This window comes from Arvicola amphibius, chromosome 15 (genome assembly GCF_903992535.2).
Source record: "Arvicola amphibius chromosome 15, mArvAmp1.2, whole genome shotgun sequence".
Classification (NCBI taxonomy): domain Eukaryota; kingdom Metazoa; phylum Chordata; class Mammalia; order Rodentia; family Cricetidae; genus Arvicola; species Arvicola amphibius.
This window is the reverse complement of record NC_052061.1, coordinates 52,339,686-52,357,000: the sequence shown is the minus strand read 5'-3', so window position 1 is coordinate 52,357,000 and position 17,315 is coordinate 52,339,686. Positions and strand designations below refer to the sequence as shown.

Here is a 17,315-nt window from a genome sequence, read left to right as displayed (position 1 = left end):
ATGCTAATGAAAGAATCTGCTTCAAAGAAAAGATGTTTTTAAGGTGGATGGCAATCAATGAATTACACCTGTGTGTGTATCCTCTGGCCTGATCTCCACATCTCCATCTCCACATGTACACACACACACACACACACACACACACACATTTAGGATACTATTTTGTTAAGCCTAAGGGAAATCTCAGACATATGAGGTATTCAATTGAAAGGCTGAGGGGCTACCCACTAGATTATCTCTTTCCCAGAGGATACCCTATTCCTAAAAGAATATTCTGGAAGTCAATTATACCTTTTCTCAGTAACAGATCCAAACAGCCCTTTTGTTGCAGGTAGGATTATGAAGAATTAACAAAGGGAAAAGCTTAGGCATCCCCTCCCATTACTTTTGAAATGACCTTGGCAGAGAGGTACTGATGGAAACCTCAAGGCTGTGTTTTTCTGCGTACGTCACCCTTCCTGTGGGACCTACGTGTGACACCTAGGCTGTCTGCCTTCACAGCTTTGAGTTCTGCCACGGTAAAGTTCAAAAATGTCATCTGGGCCTGGGGAGACGTCTTAGAGGGTAAGGGTGCTTGCCACCAGACATGAGGATCTCAGTTGGAATCCCCAGAACCCACACAGAAAGCTGCGTGTGGTGTAACTACGACCCCAGTGCGACAGAGTACAGAGGCAGGAGGATCGATGGGGTTCCCTGAGTGCCAGTCGAGCTCCAGGGTCAGTGAGAGACCCGCTCCCAAGAGAATAAGGTAGAAAACAATAGATCCGGCCACCAGGCTTCCCCCTCAGCCTCCTCGGACATGAGATTGCACACACGCAGCTGTGCACATGCCGTGCCTACACACGCACCCGAGTTCATGTACGATGCTTTATAAAATACCCTTCCCACAGTGATTTGTAAACTTCTGATGGTTTTCTTCCATTTATTCAGACATTGCAGTAAGCTGCCTTGTCACAAACTCCAGGAGTAATTAAATTCCCCTCACCGTCCCAGCGGTAGGGAGAGGGAGCAGATACGGGGTCTGATCGTGTTGTGATGCTGTCCTGTGCCCACATCCTCTGGGTACCCAAGGATGCGTCTCACTAGGTCCAAAGAGACTGGAGGGCGTCTTAGAAGCCAGATCACCCGTCTCGCCTAGTGGGAGCTGGGCTATACTGTTGCCTTCAGCCTTGGAGCATTCTTTCTTTCTGCCTCTGCTGCCATGTTTTCTTCTGGTTGTCGGCTCTCCAGAATGTTCTCAGTTACTCTGCCAAGGGGTGTCTTGGAGGCTTTTTTTTGTGGAGTCTGGTGTGTTAGCAGGAGTCTTGGGCCAGGGGGAGATTGTGCTACCTAAGCAAACTCAGGTTTCAGGTTGTCGGGCTGTGGGGGCTGTGACTACGCAAAGTGAACTTTCCTCATTTGTTAGGAAAATAAACACAAACGTACTTAAATATGTGAAGTGCCTATGGAGAAAGTTACCGCCGGCATGCATTCTTTCACTTCACAACCACAGTTGTGTGCTCCTGACCAGTTCAGTTCTTAGACTGGGCTCGGCTGTGGCTTATTCAGGGCGGTCAGCACCTGGCCGTGAGTCTGGCTCTCTGCTGTGGTTCTGCCGCCCACCCTAAGCTCTGCACACTCTGTTGTCCTTCCAGACTCTGGCTTTCAGGCTGTGACAAGACCCTCCAACCCTGGGGTGCAGTTTGCTCTGCTTGCTCATTCATAAACTTTGGTTTTGGGGGTCAGACTTGGTGATCTCTGCTTAGGGTTGGGATCCTGGGAAGCCCCAAGAAAGCAGGAAACTGGAGCCACTTTTACAGCTAAGGTCCTTGGAGCCCTCTAGAAGACCTCGGGTCTTGATGTATGATGTCTAAGGCGCCCCACCTTATTGGTTACGTTTTATTTGCAAAAAGAAATCAAGCCCATTTCTACACTTCATGTGTGTGCACACAGCACCATGTGTTCATGTGTTGGCGTGTGTGGGTACACATGGAATGAGAGATCAACCTTGGGTTGTCCACCTGGTTTTTGAGACAGGGTCTTTTATTGGCCTGAAACTTGCCTAGTAGGCTAGGTGTGGATGGCCAAGGAGCCCCAGGTGTGTCTGCCTTCCTCTGTCTCCCAGCCACCATCCCTAATTTTCACATGGACTCGGGATGGAACTCAGGCCACCTCCCCAGCTCCACTTCCAGGCCGGAACAGTCCTGCCGTCTCTCCTACCGCCACGACCCCGCTCATCGCCCTCCCCTTCACTACCATTTCTCAGCTGCCTCCCTCACAGCCCCTGTTTGCACTCCTGTGTGCTCAGATCCTTCCTCCAGACTGTCACATGACCACATCTCCAAAGGCAACATCAATGCCCACAGCCAAGCGAATCAATCTTAAAGCCGTTCAAACTCTTCACAGAGACCTCATGATGTTGACAGTCATCAATGGGAGAGCCCAGTCATGGTCAGGTCAGCTCAGGAAATGTGCCATCGGGATCAATCCAGCATTTTCCAAGGCAGACATACCAAAAGCAATGGTGTGAGGAAATCAGCCGATTTCTACTTTCTTTCTGGTTTGCTGCCGTCACGAAATGTTTAAGCAAGGAGATAATCACGCTATTTCCACAAATTCTTGAGACTGCCCTGGATCTGGATCTGCACTGGGTGCCTCCCAGCTGGAGGTAACACGGTGGTGTGTATCTGGTGGGTTACCTTCTAAGTCACCCCGACCTCGACTGTTGGTTCCTGATGGCCTTGGACTTGGCCGATGTAGTAGTGTGCCGTGGCAGGTGACATCCTTACTGGAGGATTTCTGTTCTTACTTCATAAACAAGAGTGTTCAATCTCCAGTGTCCACACTGCGTTGTGGAATTATTTCAATTATACAACCTACAGAAAGTTTGATTTTTTTGTCTGTCTGCTGGCTGTGTTGGCTTTCACTAAGCTAGCATAGTGTATGTACTGTGATAAGAAAGGTTGACAAATTGTATTCTTAGTCTGCAAAATGGACTGTTTCAAAGCCCTGCCCCTCCCCGCCACCGTGGTCTGACCTCTGGTCCTGTGGTCCTTTGTTCAGACTAGGTCCTTGCTGACTTAATCTCTGGGAAACCTCGCACCAAAATAATTAGAAAATAATTTTCGATCGGCATGGAGGTGCATGTTCGTAATCCCTGCACTCCAGAGGCTAAGGCAGGAGGATTGCTGCAAGTTTGAGGCCAGCTTGAGCTACATGGTGACTTCAGGGTTAGCCCGGGATACCCAGTGAACCCTGTCGAAATAAAAACGGGAGGAAATAATAATCCTCCAACGTTCGACGAGAAAAGGCTTTCCTTTTCAGTCACCACAGGAGCCCTGTGTTTAGGATGAGAATCTGGTGCAGGAAGTGCTGAACCAGTCACTCGGGCCTGGTCTGTAATCACGAAATGAGGACAGGGCTTAGAGCTAACTACCTTTGTTTGGGTCTTGCAGATAGTGGCGCCTCTGAAATGAACTCTTTGCAGGCACAGTAAGGGGGGGCAGAAGGGCAGAGAGCTGGTGTTTAATTTAGGCAGGTCTGGGCTACACTGTGCACTGATGAGCTCGTGCGGTTTTCCAGTCCCTGAATGCCAGCCTCAAGCAACTGAAGGGCTCTGTGAGGCGGGAGAAATGGCCTGCATCTAGCGTATGTCCTTTCTTGAGGGGTGCATGGAATTCTTCCTTCTTCCTTTCCTTTCCTCCTTTCCCCCTTCTGAAGCCCTTGTCTGTGCAGAACTGCGGTGACGCTCACAGACTGACAGCCATAACCCTATCAGGGGCTGGGGTTTGGGAGAGTGCTTGCCCAACGTGCACAAGGCCCTGGGTTCCACCCCTATTTTGCAGTGAAAATAAAAACAAAACAAAAACAAAAAAAACCCACAAAACAGAAACAAACCAACAAACAAACCCTGATGTAGTAACACGTGCCTGTAATCGGTACTTGAGAAATGAAAGCCAGGAGGATCCTGAGTTCAAAGTCATCCTTACCTGCACTGTGAGTTCAAGGCCAGGCTGAGCTACAGGAGACCCTGTCTTGAGAGAAGGGTGGCTGGAAAGATGGCTCTGAAGTTAAGAGAACTTGCGGCTCTTTCCCAGGATCTGAGTCAGGTTCCAGCACCCATGTCTGGTGGCTCCGTGTCAAGGGCTCACAACATCCTGAAATCCCAGCTCCAGGGGATCTCACACTGCCTCTTCCAGACTCAGCAGGCACCTGCATTCACACATGCTGGCACACACACACACACACACACACAAAGAGAGAGAGAAAAACTAAAAACAAAAAGCCTAGAATCCCCTGATCTTTGCTTAAATGTGGACACTGCACAGAGCAGGGTTATGTTTCTTGGAACGAGGAGGTTGGCCTGGGCGCCCACCACATGAAAATCATCTGGAGGCTGCTGGCCAGCAGAAAACAACCTCAAAAGTACGGAATGTAGAACTTGGAGCCCAAACCACTTGACAGTGTCCCAGAAAGTCTTGTCCTGACATGTTTGCAGGCGGAGAGGGCTTCGGCATTCCAGGCTTTTAAAAGAAATGTCTCCTGTTACAGCTGTGGTCTGCTGAGACTTTTTCCACCCTGTGAATTCAAGGAATCTGGGAGCCCTGACTCTGGAGCATGTCTGTGAAGACACATGAAGTGACCTTTAAGAGACAAGCCACAGAGATGTCTCCTTCTGATTTCTAAAGAACAGCTGAAATGAAGCAAATTGTACCCATAATATGTCCCCACCCCCAGCTTCTGAAAAACAGAACTTTAAAAAAAAAAGTATGTTGCCTTCCTACAGTCACACACCCAGATAAATGAGAACCATCTAGGACTGTAACAGACGGAACATTTCATCAAGAGAACACCGTTGAGGCAAATACCTGAACCCTTACTTTCACAAGGTCCTTTATGAATCCGGGATGCAGACCCCAAAGAGGCCACACAGATATGAAGCAGCAAAATCCTGGGTGGGAATGCCCGTGAAAACCTCAGAACAAGTTTCCACATCCTGCCGACCTAGCCAGTGAAATGCCCGCCTGGTGGCCTACAGAACCCGCTTTTGTTTGGTGGTTGTGTGACTGAAAGGCCTCTTGTTGTTCTGTTCTGCAGCGCCGTGGATCGTCCTCCAGCGTCATGTGGGCTGCCAGGCCAGGGCTCTAGCATGAAGCCAACACATCCTAACACCAACTGAGGGTCTCTTTTCTGATCTGTGTTCATCTATGCTTCTGATGTAGCATGCTTATGACACGTTGCTCATCAGATAGGCATATATTTATAGGGTACATATTTATGGGCTGGTTAAGTAGCTCAGGGTAAAAAGTCAACCTGAGTTTGATTCCTGGGACCTGCATAAAGGGAAGAGAGAGTCAGCTCCTGAGAGCTGCCATCTGACTTCCACATGTGCACCAAAGCAAGTGAGCATGCATGTGCACACACACACACATACACAAACATGAATTAGAGTAAATGTATTATACATAAAATTGTGTGAGAGAGAAGGGAGATAAAAGGGTAACTGGGGGTGAATGGGATCAAAATATACACACACATGTAAAACTGTCAAAGAATAAATTTTCAAAAACTTAATTGAATGTATATAAACATGTATGTTGAAATTCATATTTACATACATGTATGTAGATACATATATACACATGTATACATGATGTAAATAATGCAGTTTCTTGTGGAAAGAGCAGTCTGAGAGGCTGGAGAGTCAGCAAAAAATGCGTGGTGTTGTAAGTTCAGACCTCCGCCTCCAAGAAGCCATGTAAAAAAAGCTGGGCATAGCAGTGCCCACCTGTTATCTCTGTGCCTGGAGAACACACACAGGACTTCTGGGGCTCGCTGGATATCATGTCTAGCCAAATGGGAGCACTCTAGTTTCAGTGAGAAACCTCGTCTTGAAAAATAAAGCGGAAATCCGGGCAGTGGTGGTGTAGGCCTTTAATTCTAGCATTTGAGAGGCAGAGGGAGGCAGATCTCTGTGAGTTAGAGGTCAGACAGGCCTACAGAGTGAGTTCCAGGACAGCCAGGGCAGCCCAGAGAAAGTGGAGACGCTGAAGTTGGCTCAAGCTTCCTCCACATACACACACGTAACATGTATGCACACATGTGCACACACAAACGTTATATACCTATACATGTAAACTCATACATAGACACAAAGACGTGAGCTCTTCCCATAAGGCCCGGGATGCTTGATGTTTGGTTTAAACTCAGTGTAGAAGGTAGTTCTGCATCTCTTCAGCTGGACCCTGAGCCTAAGCCTGCAGACACCGTGCTCTCCAAGGACGTGAAGATCTCAGACCCATCTAACCTCACAGTTTCATTGGCATGCACAGTGCCCCCAGGCAATGGGTCAACATTTCCTGGGGTCTTTGTGTTGTCTGAGATCCCCTGAGGGGTAAAAAGAATGCCTGGCTTGGGTTTTTTTTTTTTTCCATGTTCTTTATTCCCACTGTCTGTACCGGCCATCCGAGAGGTCAGGGGAGACATGGCATCAGGACTGGTCATCCTCCTCCACTCAAGGAGAACGATGGACAGGGGTGTCCAAGTGGCCTGCACCATGTCTCACAGTGGTGGTATGAGCAGATTGGGTCCCCCATTCTCTACCAAGATATTTACATACCTGTAAATAAAGGAGCCAGGAAGAAAATACAAATAGGTGGTAAAGCCGCCAGAGAGCGAAAGAGAGAGAAAAGAGCTACAGCTTACCTACGTATTTTATGTTTCCAGACAAATCCCTTTTAGCCTTGGTGCCTCAGTTACCACCTCCGTAGAGGCGAGGGCCAGGGATGGCCACAGCCATAGAGAATGGTACATTGCTCTGATAACTAGACAGAGATAGACGGAGTCGGAGGAGACACCGAACACAGTTCAAATCTGCCTCCCTGTAATGTACAAGATAATAACACTCAGAAAGTTCTCGTGTGTGCAGTTCCCAGGCATGCTTCAAAACCAACTTCCTGGCGTCGGAATTTGCTGGAAGGGCTGGGAGGCTTGCCAGCAAGTCCATCAAAGTTCATTTAGATTTGCATTTTCCCTGTGTGACAAGCTTTTTAGTAAACAGGCTCTCCCGGGCTGTCACTCTAGGGGAGTGTACGCCACCATTCTCTGGAGCAGGGTTTGCTTGCTGAGTCCAGGCCTGGGAGAGCCACCCATACAGGTTTTCTCCCTCCTTGTATGAACTTTGGTTGGGTTCCATGTCCATTCTTTCCGTGGCTTGTACTTCCCTTGGAATCACATGAAGGGAGGTGCTGGTTCCTACAGAGACACCACAATTAATAAAAGAAAACTTCCTCTTTTAATTTCACTTCCTTTGGCATGGAGTTCTCTCGACTTTTCTTAAACTGACTTGGGAGGCAGAGACAGGCGGATCTCTGTGAGTTCGAGGCCAGCCTCCACTACAAAGCAAGTTCCAGGATAGTCAAAGCTATAAAAGAAACCCCGTCTAAAAAAAAAAAAAAAAAAAAAAAAAAAAAAAAAAAAGAAAAAAACAAAAGGAAAGGAAACTGACAAACTGACTTGGGTCTTCTGTCTCCAACGAGTACTGAAGAAGAAAATGGTACTGTGTGGTTTACCCGAGTTTGAAATGGAAGATAACATTTGAACGTATGCCCTAGACATAAAATAATTAGAGTGTGCATTTGTGTGTATATGTGTGTGCCTGTCATATAGATATAAATGTGAGTGCAATGTGTGTACCTGTGAAAGCCACAAGTCAACTTCCAATCTTGCTCAGGTCTGGAGCTTGCCAATTATAACAGGCTGGCTGGCCAAGGAACCTCAGGGATCCCTCTGCCTCTCCTCAGTGCTAGGGTTACAAGTGTGCAGCTTTACCAACTGAGCTGTCTCTCTAGCTTCATAATGGTTGTTTTTAAAAAAAGCACACACACACACACACACACACACACGTGCAAGTGCGTGCGCGCGCGCCCCGCTGTTTTTATTTTGACTAAGTTTGTGAGTAACTAAGCCGCCAGCAGAACTCCGTCAATAAACACCACACACTGCAGCAAAAGGGCATTCTTTTCAAAAATACATTTTATCTTGTCAAGATAAAAGGCAGTCTAGTTTATACTGGCTAGCTTCTATTTCAAGAGAAGTCCTGGCAGCAACAACGGAGAGCTTGTTTGTGTGAGTTATCATCCTGGTAGATCCCACAACCCCCTCCTAACCGTGAACTTCTAGAACCATGACTGCCTAGGTGGTTTCATGCTTTTTTCTCTTTAGCACCCGGGAGCCCACTGTCTCTCTGCTAAGGGGTCAGCACTGGAATCTTACAACCAGACTAGATAACTTTGTGAGTTTTGTCTCTGCTTTTGAAGAAACGTCACTAAGAATCGGGGTGATGTGTTCCGGCTTGGTGAATGTGATAACCATTTTACCGCCCAAGTAACCCCAGAATCTTTCATCCTATGGCCAATAGCAATTTTTTGTCTAAGGCAGATAAAGGCCAGAACGTGATCTGCCAACTGGACCTGGACTCGAAGCAACTGTCACTTGTCTATAACTTTCATTTGTTGTGAATATTAATCTTTCTTGGTCTGAGGTCTTTGTGAATTGTACTGGAAATCCCCCCCACCCCGCCCCGTTCTTACAGAGATACAAGCAATGCTTAACTGTTTTGTTTTGCTTTCTTTGTTTTTGTCCTGTTTTGTTTTTTGAGACCGAGTTTCTCTATGTAATTTGAAGGTAGCCTCAAACTGGTGATCCCCCTGCCTCAGCCTTCTGTATGCTGGGTTTCCAGATGCATGTCACCGCACCTGGCTCCTGTGTTTGCTTCTATTTAGAAACCGGAACATTCTTTTGTTAGGCCCTGAAACTGTGGAAGAAGCAAAAGCATGTTCCAGACCATAAAACTTTATTGACAGCTGTAATTTTGATGTTTTTCTGGTATTTTGGTTTGTTGTTTGTTTGTTTTGAGATAGGGATATGCAGCCTAATGGCCTCAAACTTGCAACTCTCTTTTGTTTCTGTTTCTGTGGCAGAATCTTACTATGTAGACCAGGGTGGCCTCAAACTCACAGAGTTTTTCTTGCCTCTTCCCCAAAGTGCTGAGATTAAAGGCTTGATCCATTAAGCCTGCCCTGCAAAACATATTCTATGTATTTATTTATGCAAGTACACATGTGTTGTGTGTGCGTGCACACAGGTATAGTGCATGTATGGATGTGGAGGTCAGAGGACAACCTGTGGGGGTCACAGCTCTCTTTCTACCATGTGGTTCTGGGAGACCAAATTCAAGTCATCAGGCTTGGCAGCCAAGCACCCTACCCACTGAGCCACCTTGTTAGCCTATAAGATAGCGTGTGTGCTTGAACTAGCCTGCTAACATGTCCCTGCGAGAGACGTAAGAAAGACCACGGCATCATTTACATCACTTACTCTCTGCAGCCTTCAGAGCTGGACCAGCATTTGGTCATCTCAGCGTCCTCCTTACTGAATATGGCTGTGGGAAATGTTTGTTTTTAAGCCAGAACACTAATGAGAGGACACTGGGCTTTTAATATGTTCAAACGCTGTCCACACATCTTCCTACTGCTTGTCTTTCAAAGGATTCTAGCCAGTGTGTTCACGATATATGAAACCCGCAGCCAGCTAAGAGCCCTCCCTCCGGCTCTTTTCAAAAAGTCAATAGAAGGGGGCTCTGGCACCAAGGCTATTGAATCTCTTCCAGGTCTCCTGAAACTTTTCCTCGCAGATTGAGCAAGGGTGTGACCTCAATCTCTCCTTTGTCTATTTTCCCTACTTGTTTTTTCTTTTTTTGTTTGGCTCTTTAAATTCCAACACAGTCAGTAATTAACTTACATCAAGACCCCAGTTTTGTTTTGGATGGGGATCTGTACAAATGCGGACGCACAGGCTGGTGACAGCAGCTTTGGCTTGTACTATGCGGTGTTTATAAGCCCCGGTGATTTGATCTGGTTCTTACACCCTCCACACACAAGCCCCTTCTGTAATACCAAATGTCCTCTCTGCACAGGGGAGGTCAAACAGGGGAAAACACTCCTAGAAAAGGAATAGTTGGCATCTGAAGAACAGTGAAATTGTCTCACGCATGTAATTGCTTAGGAGAAAGGCTCTTGAACCAGTTCTAGGAGGTTCATTTCTGTTGTCGTGTCTACAGTGTTCAGAGGTGTGTTCATATTAGCATGTTCTTCTGGTTTTACCACACTTTGCCAGCGTCAGTGAGGTGGGCAATGCCACCCACAGAGACACAAGCGACATGTGGCCACCTTATTTTCTCCTTCACAGATGCAGAGGTCAGAACTGGGAAAGCCTCACTGTGGTTTCAACATCATTTCTGTTTTAGTGTGTTTGCAGGCACACGTGTGCACCCACGCCCACGAGCGCAGGGTAACGAGGGCAACCTCCGGTGCCCATCCTTGTCTTTCGTCTTGTTTAAGACAGGGTCTCTTGTCAATCCTTGTTTTGTGCACCAGGGCCTTGAACTTATGGGGGAATTCTCCCGGCTCTACCTTCTGTCTTGTAGAAACGCTGAGATTACGGACACACTGTGCTCAGCTTACATGGATTCTGGTGACTCACACTCAAACCCTCAGACTTGTGCAGCAGGTGCTTGACCCACTGGGCCAGCTCCCCCAGGCCTCACCATTATTGTCCTTAACAGCTGCACTGTCTAGAAGTGACGCCGTGAATCCACATCTGGATACAGGGTAGAGTTGGCAAACTTAGAACGCCACGGCAGAAGGTACCCATAATCTGCTGGGGTCCTGAAGGTAGAACTCCATGTGGGTGTTCTCATAGCTCCCTGCCCTGCAGACAGTGGGCATATGGCTTCCAGGTATGCACAAGGGCACCTCACTGCAGTGAAGCCTAGAGGGTAGATCCAGGCTCTGAGTGGAACCATGCATTAGAATCCCTTCCCAAATTGATGTTTGTGTCTGTCAAACAGAATAGCATTTGGCCCCTAAACTGAGATCTTTATTTTAAAAGAAGAAATTTTAGGAATTACAGCCAGGAAAACCGTTGCTCATCTGTCTCCATAGAGCCCCTCCCTGCAGAGGATTTCCTTTAGTTCTTCAGAAGATCACAAGGTTCCAGCGTTCTGGTTAAGCACCCGTCTCGGCCCACTGCATCTGCCTGCCTATCCACTTAAGAATGCACGCACACACACACACACACACACACACACACACACACACACACACACAGACTTGCTGCAGCCAGTCTGGTAACCTTGACTCTGAGTAGCAAAGCTCATCCTGACTCTTCTGGGAGGACCCGGAGCCTTAAGCAAGAGGGCAGTCTACGTGACTAAAACATACCAACTTCCTCTTTCATAAGTCGTCACATGGTGAGCTACAATTACAATTCCTGCCTTGTCTGTGCGAATTGCAGACGCATTGCCTCACCCTAGAAACCCCGCTCCTGTGTGTGGAGGAGGCAGGCTGTAACTCCAGCAGCCACTTTGGACAGGATCCAGCTCCGGTCTGCGCGCAGGGAGGGAGGGCGGGCGGGTGGAAGACAGAAACAAAGCTATGTTTACTTAGCATACATCGATTAAGGGAAAAAAAGAAAGGAGAAAGAAAGAAACACTGCTCCAGAGTTACATGAAAGGCCAGGCAGCATCAAAGGCTCTTGATACAGTATAAGGGATTGCTGCCCTGGATCCAGAACTTGCTTTAACCCCGTGGATCCAGGTTCCTTTTTATGGTGGACAGCCCAGTCTGAAATAGCCTTTCCGTTTTCCAGCAGGCAGGCATCTCTAGGGGGAAGTTCTAACAGCTGAGTTTCAACATGAAGCCAGTGGTGTGAAATACAAAGGAAATGCCGGTCTTTTGGAGAAGTAAAGCTCCACTTAGCCTTTCTCAAGGCAGACATTGTACCTCAGTAATTCTATTTTGGGCGGTAGTGGCGGCTTTCCCTGGAGAGGGCATCGAGGGCTGCTGGCAGGTGGAGCGAGGATAATCAGGCCACGCTTGGTTGCAGAGTTCTGCTTTGTTTTAACGTTTTGGTGTCTGCCTAGTGGGTCATCTCCTAGGGCACTGAGATAACTCTGCAATAGGGGCGGCTTCATCTCCACTCAGTATCTTCACGGGCAAGATCACGTGCTCAGATGAGTGGCACAGGGTCTTGGAAGAGAGTGACCAGACTGACAGGTCCTGGAGCAGGTGCCCAAACCAGCTGGCACCAGCTGCTTCTGGGAATGGATCCGGGTAGGCCCCATTCCAGCCTTGGAGAGGGCGAGGCCGGCTTATGACTGGAAGGGGAGATGGGGAGGCCCTAGACACAGGTGTACCTTCTCCGGAAAGCCCCGAGAGAGACGTTCAAGGTTAGCCCGTGGACGCCCTTGGCATCTGGCATTAAGCTTTCTGTGCCATCTCCAACAGGTTTATTCTTGTGTTCTAAACAGTTCCCTGAGCCGCTTCTCTACGGGGCGTGTTTCCTCTTGTGGCTATTCTTTGAAGCAACCTGGCATTCTCAACAGCAGCAACTGGAGTGAAACGTCAGCAGGATTTTTTTTTCCTCCCTTTCCACCTTCCAATCCAGTTGTAGGAAAGATAATGTAATTAGTACCCTGTTCTTCCCACACTCAACCAGCTCATTCCAGTCCTGGGGAGAGAAGTGGGCCTGTGTTGTTCGCCACAAAAGCGGCTCTTACACTCTGCCAACTGAGTGTGTAGGACCCAAATGAGAGGGTCAGCCTGACCTGAGCGATCGACCACAGACGGCACACACCAATCCCTGCTCCCCATCAAAAGTGGACATCTCAGAGTTCCGTCCACTCTGGGCAGCCCGCACTGCCCACCGTGGAAGGGAGCAGCGAAGCGAAGCGGCCAAGCTCGTCTGCGCCCATTGGGCTAAGCCGGGTGGGACGACCGAGAGCCAGATGCATCAGCCAGCCGCGCGCCCCTGTCACCCAGGGGGTAGCCTGGCGCACAGCGGGGATAGCCGGCGCCCGGGGATGGCTACTCCAAGTTCGGCCCGGGTGGAGGTGGGGGGGGTGCAGGGCCTGCGAGCCAGAGTCCGGGGGCGGGGCTTGCGCAGTGACGCGGCGCGCTGCAGAGCCCAGCTCCCTGGAATGTGCACCAGCTCGGCTCAGCCTCCGGGCCCGCGGCGCTGGGCACGTCGGTGCGGAGCCTGCGCAGTGGCGGCGTCCCTTGTCCACGTCACGCGCTTACCGCGCGGACCTACATAAGACGCTGGGGCGGCGGCGCTCGGGGCTCTGGTGAGCTTGAGTTGTGCACCCTCTCTTTGGTGCGCGCGCAAAGGAGGCCGGGTCTGCCTGAGCGCACCAGGCCGCCATCCGGAGTTTGTGAAACTTAAAGGGGCAGCGACCGTGTGTTGCTTCCTCGACCAAAGCAGAGCAGAGCGTGCTGGTTGCGCGCGCGCGCTCAGCTTTGGCCAAGTGAGACTCTTAACAGAAAAAGTCCAAAGTGCGTCTTGCTATGCTCGAAATCCCATGCCCGGGAAGCTGCCAATAAACAAGCGACAAAGTGTCATTGCGTGGAAAATAAAACAGTTTGCACGATTTAATCAAAAGGACACGGTCACGGGGTGGGGCATCCTGGCTAGGTAGGCGGGGGTCGGGGACCCCACACGGGCGAGCGCACACACCTGCAGCGCCAAGGTCGCGCGAACTCGTGCGGCGTTCCAGTCCCTGCGCGCACGCGATCGAGAAAGGGAAGAATCCAGGGCGGCGCGCGCGAGAGCGCGGAGGGAGGGCGGGCGCACGGGGCCGCGCGCGCCAGGGAGGGAGGGGGCCGCGCAGGCGCCGTGCGGAGCTGTCGAAGAATCAAGTCTGTAGAAGTGGAGCGGCCGCGGCGGTAGCAGCAGCGAGAGCAGCGACGCAGGAGCTGAGCTGCACCGGGTGTCGTGCAGCGGCCGCGCCGAGGCCTAGGACCGAGCTGCACGCCGCCGCCGCCGCCGCCGCGCGCGGCATGCCCCGCCGCTCGGGCTGAGCTGCCCAGGCGGCTGCCCCGCGTCCCCCGTCCCCCGCGCGGCTCTGCGCGCCCGGCGCCACTGCGACCTGCTGCGCTCGCGGCCCGTCTTCGCCCCGGTCTGGAGGCCCGAGCCCGCGGCTCCGGCCGAGCCGCCGCCCCCGCGCACGCCGCGCCGCCCCGCCGCCCGTGGGGACCTGCAGCCGCGCCCCGCCGCGCGCCCCGCCGCCCCTCGTGCCCCGGGGGCGCCGTGCGGGCGCCGCGCCGGCCCCGGGCTCTGCCGCCGCCGCCTCCTCGCCTGCGGCCGCCGCCGCCGCTAGTCGCGCAGACGCGGGCTTGGGCCGGCCGGCGCGCGCGCACGGGGCCCGTAGGGGGCGGCGGCGTCCCCTCCTCGCCCGGCTCCTCCTGCGGCGCGGCGGACTGTGCGGACATGGCCGCGGCGGTGGCGGTGGCGGCCGCGTCCCGGCGCCAGTCGTGCTACCTGTGTGACCTGCCCCGTATGCCCTGGGCCATGATCTGGGACTTCACGGAGCCCGTGTGCCGCGGCTGCGTCAACTACGAGGGCGCCGACCGCGTGGAGTTCGTCATCGAGACTGCGCGCCAGCTGAAGCGTGCTCACGGCTGCTTCTCCGAGGGCCGCTCCCCGACCGGCGCGCAACCCTCGACCGCCAAGCCGCCGCCTCTGTCGGCCAAGGACCTTCTGCTGCAGCCGCCGCCGCAGCTGGGCCACGCGGGCGCGGAGGCCGCGCGCGCTCAGGCCATGGAGCGCTACCCGCTGGCCCCGGATCGGGCCTCGCGCCTGGCCTCCGACTTCGGCACGCGTGCGGGTGCAGGCCTCCCGCAGTCGGCCACGCCGCAGCCGGCGCCGGCCAACGGCATCCTGGTGCCCAACGGCTTCTCCAAGCTGGAGGAGCCGCCCGAGCTGAATCGCCAGAGCCCGAATCCGCGGCGGGCACACGCCGTGCCGCCCACCCTGGTGCCTCTGGTGAACGGCTCCGCCGCGCTGGGGCTGAGTGGCCGTGCCGCGGCCACCCTGGCCGCGGTGAGCGGGACATCGGGTCTGGGCGCCCAGCCCGCCGAGCTGGGCACCCACAAACGACCGGCCTCGGTGTCGGGCGCGGCGGAGCACGAGGCGCGTGAGTCGAGCAAGGAGAAGGCGCAGCCCGCGCACCGGAGCCCGGCCGACAGCTTATCCGGCGCTCCCGGGGCGAGCGAGCTCGGCGCCGACGGTGCAGGCAAGGGTCGAGCACCCGGGGAGCAGGACTGGGCCAGCAGGCCTAAGACGGTGCGCGACACGCTACTGGCGCTGCACCAGCACGGCCACTCGGGGCCCTTCGAGAGCAAGTTCAAGAAGGAGCCGGCCCTGACTGCAGGCAGGTTGTTGGGTTTCGAGGCCAACGGGGCCAACGGGTCTAAAGCAGGTAGGGGCGGCTGTGGGGCGAGGGGAGAAGGGGTCGAGGGCGTGGAGGCTAGAGATAGTGAGCACGCGTGTGTGCTGAGGGAGCCACTCGTGCACGGTTTTGCCTTAGCCCAGAAACAACAAACAGCCAACTTCCTGGTCGGCCTAAGGCTGAACCAGCGCTGAGAGGCAACGTGGTTCCTTTGCTGAACCAGCACAACAGGGATGAGTCAGAGCGGGCTGATAGGCAGACACGGCGTTTTCCTTCCCCAGCACATTCTTGGATGGGAGCATGAGGGCAGCAGTCACCCTTTAACCTGCCGGGGACGTTAGCAGTCACATGCGCCGGTTCGGGGTTGGAACCTTTCAGGCAGGCTCTCATGATTTGGCTTCACTTGGAAGTGGTGTGCAGGCTCCGAGCCCCTTACTAGAGGGAGTGTTAGAATCCGCGTGCAGAACTTGTGTACGAGCTGTGTTTTGGGAGAGGGGAAATGTCTCTTGGGGTGCATTTCCGTTAATTTTCCTTTTCTTCCATGCCTGTCTCTATTCAGTTGCAAGAACAGCAAGGAAAAGGAAGCCTTCTCCAGAACCGGAAGGGGAAGTCGGGCCCCCTAAGATCAATGGCGAGGCTCAGCCTTGGCTGTCCACTTCCACAGAAGGGCTCAAGATCCCCATCACCCCTACATCCTCCTTTGTGTCTCCACCACCCCCTACTGCCTCTCCTCATTCCAACCGGACCACACCGCCTGAAGCGGCTCAGAACGGCCAGTCCCCCATGGCAGCCCTGATTTTAGTAGCAGACAATGCCGGGGGCAGTCACGCCTCGAAAGATGCCACCCAGGTTCACTCCACCACCCGGAGGAACAGCAGCAGCCCTTCCTCTCCCTCCTCTATGAACCAAAGAAGGCTCGGCCCCAGAGAGGTGGGGGGCCAGGCCGCTGGCAGCGCAGGAGGACTGGAGCCGGTGCACCCTGCCAGCCTCCCAGACTCCTCTCTGGCAGCCAGCGCCCCCCTGTGCTGCACCCTCTGCCACGAGCGGCTGGAGGATACCCACTTTGTGCAGTGCCCTTCTGTCCCTTCGCACAAGTTCTGTTTCCCTTGCTCCAGACAAAGCATTAAACAGCAGGGCGCTAGTGGAGAGGTCTATTGTCCAAGCGGGGAGAAGTGCCCTCTGGTGGGCTCAAATGTCCCCTGGGCCTTCATGCAAGGAGAGATTGCCACCATCCTCGCCGGAGACGTGAAAGTGAAGAAAGAGAGAGACTCGTGACTTTCTGCGATCAGGAAAGCCCACGGTTACCCTTAAACTTCTTGAACTGTATATAAATCTCCATATATATATATATATATATATATAAATATATATATCCAAGACAAGGGAAATGTAGACTTCATAAACATGGCTGTATAATTTTGATTTTTTTGAATACATTATGTTTATATTTTTTTTTTGACGACAAAAGGTATGTACTTTAAAAGGCATTTTCTTCTTTTGTTAACGTTATTAGGCTGTCTGCTTGACTCTCCTGGTGACAGTTGCCGTTCTATGTAGGCTGCGACTTGGCTGCTTTTTTTTTTGTGTGTTTGTTTTTTTTAAAGAGCACTTGGCAAACAAATGCTTCTAGCCGTATTTGTATGCACTTATTTTAAAAGAGAAAAAAAAAAGCCAAATACATTTTTCTGACGTTGTAAGATTGCCTTACTGTCTGTCATTCCTCATTGCTGGCCCCTTGCAGGCTGGAGGTCAGTTGGAGAAGGAAGAGAGAGAAAAGAGGGCACCTTTTACCAGAAGGGCATGCCCCTCGGAGATGCCACCCTCGCAGGTCCTCTCAGGGTGGGGAAGCGGGGTGCGAATCCTGTCTTGTTGATGGTTCGGTTCTTGCAATATTGATAGTCACAGGTGCTGCTGAAATGTCTGCAGGATTGTGTTTGGGAGGTTTTCGGTTTGGTGTTTTTTTTTTTTTTAACTGAAGGCAAGTTGACCCATGTTCACTCTACCCACGTGACCAGTTGTAAGCTCTCAAGGCTGCACGCTCCTCGGT

The 17,315-nt window shown here is 52.1% G+C and overlaps 1 protein-coding gene across 2 annotated transcripts; it reads left to right on the top strand.

Annotated features, from left to right (window-relative positions):
* Window positions 1–14,285: 14,285 nt before the first annotated feature.
* Irf2bp2 (interferon regulatory factor 2 binding protein 2) lies at window positions 14,286–16,969 on the top strand. 2 transcript variants are annotated; one of them, XM_038312630.1, is made up of 2 exons: window positions 14,286–15,250; window positions 15,828–16,969. In XM_038312630.1, exons 1-2 carry the CDS (start codon window positions 14,308–14,310, stop codon window positions 16,541–16,543), a joined length of 1,659 nt encoding a protein of 552 aa, XP_038168558.1. In that variant the 5' UTR covers window positions 14,286–14,307; the 3' UTR covers window positions 16,544–16,969. The 2 variants fall into 2 exon arrangements, with proteins under 2 accessions (XP_038168558.1, XP_038168557.1); XM_038312629.1 differs by having other exon boundaries at window positions 14,286–15,298.
* Window positions 16,970–17,315: the final 346 nt, after the last annotated feature.

What these genes read in the sequence shown, in the direction of transcription:
- Irf2bp2 (XM_038312629.1), top strand. Translation starts at nt 14,308, where the DNA reads ATGGCCGCGGCGGTGGCGGTGGCGGCCGCGTCCCGGCGCCAGTCGTGC. An exon ending in GGCCAACGGGTCTAAAGCAG is followed by an intron (nt 15,299 to 15,827) that starts GTAGGGGCGGCT and finishes GTCTCTATTCAG; the next exon opens with TTGCAAGAACAGCAAGGAAA.